The following is a 6378-nucleotide window of genomic DNA, read 5'->3' as shown; positions in this document are numbered from 1 at the left end:
AGCTGGAGAAAGATTCTGCCAATGGATCAGCAATTCATTATATATATATATATATATATATATATTTGATAATGCGGGTAAAGGTACGCTCTCACCGAAATTGGATTAGCCCCTTGTTCCAATGGAATTTTGTGATCTTGGATACGTTGAGGTGGCAGTCCTTGGGTCTCCATGAAAATATCCGAATAATGACTCAAATGGCCAGCGATTCTGGATTTATTGTGCCCTGCTGATTCACTTGCTTTTCTCCAAGATTCAGGGAGTTTAATTGGAGCAAAAAAGCACGACTTCCCTTCTTGAACTGCTGCCCGAAATTCTGTCCAGCTAGGATTTTGTTTGAAGGCCCTCTATGCCCACGTAACTCCACCAATCTACCCTCCCTAAGAAATCTCAGCCATGATTCCCTAAAGTCAAAAGTAACATGGCCTAGTGTGTCAAGCCATTGGATGCCAAAAATTGCGTCACAACCTTCCACTGGTAGAAGGAAAACATCAACTTGGAAATCAAATTTTTGGATGGTGAAAAACGTGGATTCGCATAACCCTTCACTCTTCATTTTGTTACCATTTGCCACTTGTACTGAAAATGCCCCTGGTTTTGTAGCCTTGATTCCCACTTTGGAAGCCACCTTAGAATTAAGAAAATTATGGGTGCTACCAGAGTCTATCAAAATAGTAATTAGGATACCCCAAATCTTGCCAAATAAACGTATGGTTCTTGGATTTGACGTTCCCGAAATAGCATGGAAGCTAATTTCAGGTATATTGGTTTCAAGCTCTTCCTCCACAATTACTTCATCCTCTGATTCCTCCGAAGAAGGGAATATGCCTTCGATGAAAAATAATTTCTTACATCGATGTCCCGCGCGAGAATTTCTCGTCACAATTGAAACAAAGCGCACGAGATCTCCGATCTTGTAATTCCGTTGGACTTAGTCTTTTTATGACGGGGTTGCATGCCCTTGTGAGTGACGCCGAAGGTATAGGAGAAGGCCCGGGAGTCATGGGGGCCTTCCTAAACTCCGAGAGCCCACTTCTACGTTGGTCAATAAGCCTCGACTCGTATAGGCGTGCAAGCCCAATGGTGGCAGATAAGGATACTGGATTGCGTGCTTGGACATCAACACGCAAACTTTCCTTCAAGCCACTAATAAAGCATCCCACTTGTTGTCCTTCGAAAAGAGATCTTGCTCGGTGTAATAATCGGTCAAACTCCATTTGGTAATCATGAACACTCCCTGTTTGCTTAAGCTTCGTGAGATCTCCAAAAAAATTATGGTACCGCAATAGTCCATAGCGAAGATGGGTTCATATTTGAAGACTTCTCAGTTCACGCCTTATCGCCTCGCCTTAAAACTTTGGTACCATAGTTGGACATCCCCATCCAAATGATACCCTGCCAATAGCAATTTATCCGCTTCCTCAGTTTGGTGAAAATCGTAAAATTGCTTCACACGACAAATCCACCCGGTCGGATCATCCATGCCATTATAGCGTGGAAAATCTAACTTTGTTATTTTTGGTGCAGTGAATCCTCCACCCGCAGATCCTCGAAAGTTGATGTAAGAGGAACCTTCTCCATTCTCGCGCCCTTTGCCCGACCCTTCCTCCCGTTGATGGGAGAACATGGCGAACATGGATTCCACCGTTTTCTGGAGTGATTCCATCGATTGTTGCAACGAGCCTATTTCGCCCTCCAATTTATCAACACGGGGGTCGGACATGGCTGGCTCTGATACCAAGTTGTTACGTGCTTCGGATTTGGATTGAGTAATAGGTCGATTGACGGATAAGGACCAAGGATCGTTCTTGCGTTGACGACCTATAATGGTGATATGGTTGGACACTTCGAGGGGTCCGATGCCTCCTTGTATTGGTTAATTCGAGTAAACCAATAAAACTCCTAAATCAACACAAGGTTGAAGACAAATTCATTTTTTATGATTTTATTCACTTTTCTCTTGCTAATAAATAGCCATTACAAGATACCCCTTTATGGGAAAAGCAAATTACAAGAGCAAACATTATTGTAATAAAAGAGCAATATGGAAAAACAAATTATAAGACTAATCTTAATTGGAACTAAGAGAGAAATCAGGAAATTAGACAATTGTCTTGGCCAAGATAACTGTCTAATTATTCGTTACATACACCAATCAAATCACTTTCAATTTGACTACGGAATATGTTTTTAATTTTTTATTTAATTTTTTTTTTCTCAATTTGACAACGCTATATTTTCCAGTTTTTTGGTTTTATATTAAGGTATTAGTTAAATTGTTCCAATTAAACAGGCCATTTTGGACTGGAGCTAGTGGACTTTAATTTAATTGATAAAGATAATGATCTGATTAATGACGAGGACCCGTGATAGGTATTAATTAGGAAAGTTTTTCAGAACATGTTCTAGTTCGCAAAGACAATAAACAAATAATTTAATAATAACTGGTTTGCAACGTGAAAAGAAAATCTTTTGCTAATGCCTGTTGGACTAATATTAATTAATTTGAATTGTTAAAATGTTTCAACATGGAAGTTAAGAAGTCAATCATTGAACACAACTCATTGGATAAAGTGAAGTGAATCTCAACAAATTCAATTGGTGTTGAGACAAACTAATTGGGGCAAGTTTTGTCACAGGGATAAGGACAGTCAATCTCTTGAAATTGGCTTCGATCATAAAACCAATCTCCAACTGCTTCTGCAATTGTCTGCATAAAACAAGTTTAATTTGTTAATTCATTTTGCAAGCAAAGGGAAATATGGAAGCACCATTAAAAATATATACGTGTGAAATTGGTAACAACGATTAACCTTCTTATTTAAAATCGGAGAGTGGATCCCAAACCATGTTGGCCCTTCAGTTTGGCAGTGTGTATAACAGGAATTTATATAGTATCCTCTTGATGAAGGGACACCCATTTCAGTTAATGCATTTATGAATTCAAACCTGAAGCCTGAAAATCGCATTAAATAGTAATGATGTCATCTCAATTCAAAGCAAAACATCGGTTGAAATATTTAGATAAAAAACATATAGTACCTTGAATTTTTTGGAGCTGACTATGGGAGCAATTCCTAATATCAGTCTTACAATTCCTCCAAGTATTATTTGGATCCGAAAGTGGAGGAACCAAAGTGTTATTTATCTAGAAAAATTGAGGATGTCAATATAATCGAGAGCATATAATCAAATTACTGACTGCTATATGAAATAAGATCATATATAGCAATAAAAAATGCTCATGTAAGTGAGATCAGATATAAACTAACCTGCCATGAATCGTAGGCAGAATTTATAATGAAAAGCGGCGTTTGGATTTGTTGCACAATGTTTTGGGGAAAAAAACACTGAACAATTTGAGTGATATCAGCACGAGTCAAGTTATCTCACAATGCAAAAGTCACTTAATCTAGTAAAGAAAATGGCTCTTACCAATCCAGGTTTCTCTTTTGACATACACGACAACGGCAAGTTCTTCGTCGCTCCCTGTTTCCAAATTCAGGGATGAAAATGCTATCAGAAGATGATCAAATTTCTATTCAACAGGCATATAAATTATTGTATGTAGAAGAAAAATCATACATGTGTCGTGACCACGCCGTTGTAAAAGTCCTCAATATATGATGCTCCAAAAATAGTTTTCCTGTAATACAGTATAACAGATGTTATCTTCACTTAAAATAGGTGAACATAATTCTACTAGACATAAAATCTTGTCTAGATATGAGTCCTTGTATGAAAGCTTACGCATTAATAAAATAACCAGCATCTGAAATGCACTTTACTTTAGCGCTCTCGGGAATGAGAGCTCTATAATTATCACAATGTAAAATTGATGTCAACCCACCGGCTGAACATCCAGATAGAATGGCCTGCTAAGAATACTACAAGTTACTAATGATTGATTCAATAAAAAGTTGATGAATATCCATAAGAAAAAAATCATACATTTTCAGCATTCTTCATTCCTTTCTCCAGCAGCTCCTCCATGACAGCCAGAAAAATCCTTGCTCCTCTAAAGTAAAGTTTGGTGGCCTAATCAAATTTGACAAAAAAATATTATCACAACAACAAACCCAACCACCATAGTTTCACAAAACGCCATTAAGTTATATGTGCATATTCACTTCGAGAAAGTTGTATAGCAAGAAATGAGGAAAATAATCTTATGAATGTATTCATTATGATAACTTACAGGATCTACTGTTTCAACATCCCCTGTGAATGATGCGCCATCACAGTATCTAATCTTAATCCTATTCCAGTTATGAAAATCTGGATATTTACATGATATAATAATAGTTAAAGACTGCATTAAAGAAGATTAAAGGTCCAAGTAAAAAATAAAATCCGAACCAATTAAAAGATTAAGATATACCGGGGTTAAACTGTGATTCACTGCTCAAAATCCCAGAGAAATTTAGTTGTTTAGCCATATCTTTGGAGGAACCTTGTTTTGAGTTCTTACGGACAAGGCAACTTGGGACACTGTTGCACCATCCTCCTCCCTGAATATCCAAGACAAACACATTTTACAATTTCTTTACCAATTGACATAGGTGGTTAACATTTCAGTATGATATAAGCATTCTACAGTTAAAAAAAGTATTCAATAGCTCATGACAAGTGTAATAACCTCAATATGAACCAACCAATTGTTGATTCCTATTCCGGATCCTCTATCTAGATGATAAACTGGTGGAGACCCATCCAAACAAACTGCAAATACATATATCAGAAGAATATATAGTTAACATTTTTTAATAGAAATACATAAAAAAAACTTAAGATTAATTTTCTATAAGGTGGCATTTAATGTTTTACCAGCTCCTTTTGCTTTAGCATTTTGAAGGAAAGTCCTATCAACCAAAGCTGCTTCGATCCTCAATAAAATCAACACGTGAAAGAGAATTTGCAGCATCATTCTATACAAATTGTGTGGACGAGAAGTAGATTGTGCACAAGAATGATGGTTGAGGGCAAAAGCAAAATTCAAAAATTCTTCCACAATTTCTGCCGATTATATATCTAAAATCAGCCCCCTTTTTGCTGCTCAATTGTGTATGTATATCTCCCTTTTCCCCCCCAAGTTGGCTGCTAATGAGTGCATATATATATAAACTTCCAGCCACCGTTTTTCTAGGTATCCTAGTAGCCGGCCTTTGTGTATCTCTTCCCCCCAAGCAGCTGCTCAATGTGGGTTAGTGTATTTAATTCCTCCTTTCCCAGTTTTTTCTCTATAGGATAGTCTTCCCCCCCTCTTTGTATGTTTGGCTGTATATATATATAACTCACTTCCAACGGTTGGCAGCCCAATTGTTTGTAGTAGTCTAATTGAAATTAAAGTTCCCAGATTTTTGAACTCTCCTCTTTTTTTTTTTTTTAGTTATATTTGGCATGCAATGTGCACGCTTATTTTGTAATAAACATAAGTTGTATATTTCACCAGGACTGGAATAGTATTGCAATATAAATAGTTCACTACGTCGCTGAATTTTATGTGACACTTCACTTCCGTCATTAAACCCTTTTTTATTTTTATTTTTTTGTGCGTAAAACACTCTTATAACTAACTATTGAAAGTCAAATATTAATTTTAATTATATGTTACTTACGATTCAAAACCAGTAATCACTTATGCACCACTCATTTGATCCAACTCATAATTTTAACAACTTATAAAGAAATTCAAACAAAGACTTTTGAGCCTCTATAAGAAGAGACATATTTTATCGATTGAATATTCAATTCGTCGATAGAAAAACAAATGTCTTTAATTACAAATTTTTCTAGAACCCAAAAAATCCTTCATTTTGAAGAATTTAACATATAAATAATTAATCTTCGTTTAAATTGATAATCATTTTGTTACACAGCAGAATTCCATGATTTACGTCGAGTCTACTTCTTGCTCGAAGTGGATCTCGGCATTCTCATTTTTCATGCATCTATCCAAATTAAGATTTAACGCTCTATTTTTTTCACGACCTAACCAAATGGGAACATATGCAATGAGCATGACCTAGAATGTTAGGCTGCTTTGCTAGTCCTCTTTTTTGTCAACCTAACCTATGATTAAAGTTCCATGCACAATAATCAAGGAATGATTGCATGGTTGTATTAAACAATTAGCTAGCTATACTCGTAATTTTATTTATTTATTTATTTACTCTATAAATATGTAACTTTATAGCACAATCAAATATGAGTAAAATTCCTCAAGACACTGAAATTTAAAAATATTTAAAATAATAGAGTCAATATAATTTGGGAGAGTAGAGTTTGATGTAAAAAAAAAAAAAAAAATACCAACAGAAAAACAGTTAGTACCTCTTGAATTATAAAACCCATATCGTTTTAACTTTCTTGTCCTAA

General features: G+C 35.7%; 1 protein-coding gene across 3 annotated transcripts; it reads right to left on the bottom strand.

Annotated features, from left to right (window-relative positions):
• Positions 1-2485: 2485 nt before the first annotated feature.
• Positions 2486-5257, bottom strand: LOC111374592 (pectin acetylesterase 8-like). 3 transcript variants are annotated; one of them, XM_022997288.1, is made up of 12 exons: positions 4828-5257; positions 4640-4722; positions 4382-4511; positions 4199-4278; positions 3952-4038; positions 3751-3878; positions 3586-3646; positions 3436-3489; positions 3273-3350; positions 3043-3148; positions 2814-2956; positions 2486-2710 (listed from the first exon to the last, which is right to left on the bottom strand). In XM_022997288.1, the coding sequence occupies exons 1-12, from the start codon at positions 4925-4927 to the stop codon at positions 2615-2617; spliced, it is 1146 nt and encodes a 381-aa protein (XP_022853056.1). In that variant the 5' UTR covers positions 4928-5257; the 3' UTR covers positions 2486-2614. The 3 variants fall into 3 exon arrangements, with proteins under 3 accessions (XP_022853056.1, XP_022853057.1, XP_022853058.1); XM_022997289.1 differs by having other exon boundaries at positions 3751-3875; positions 4828-5256; XM_022997290.1 differs by lacking the exon at positions 3273-3350.
• Positions 5258-6378: the final 1121 nt, after the last annotated feature.

This window comes from Olea europaea, unplaced genomic scaffold, assembly GCF_002742605.1.
Source record: "Olea europaea var. sylvestris unplaced genomic scaffold, O_europaea_v1 scaffold1262, whole genome shotgun sequence".
In the NCBI taxonomy this organism is placed as follows: Eukaryota; Viridiplantae; Streptophyta; class Magnoliopsida; order Lamiales; family Oleaceae; genus Olea; species Olea europaea.
The sequence above is the reverse complement of the archived record's forward strand: the minus strand, read 5'-3'. Positions and strand labels throughout refer to the sequence as shown.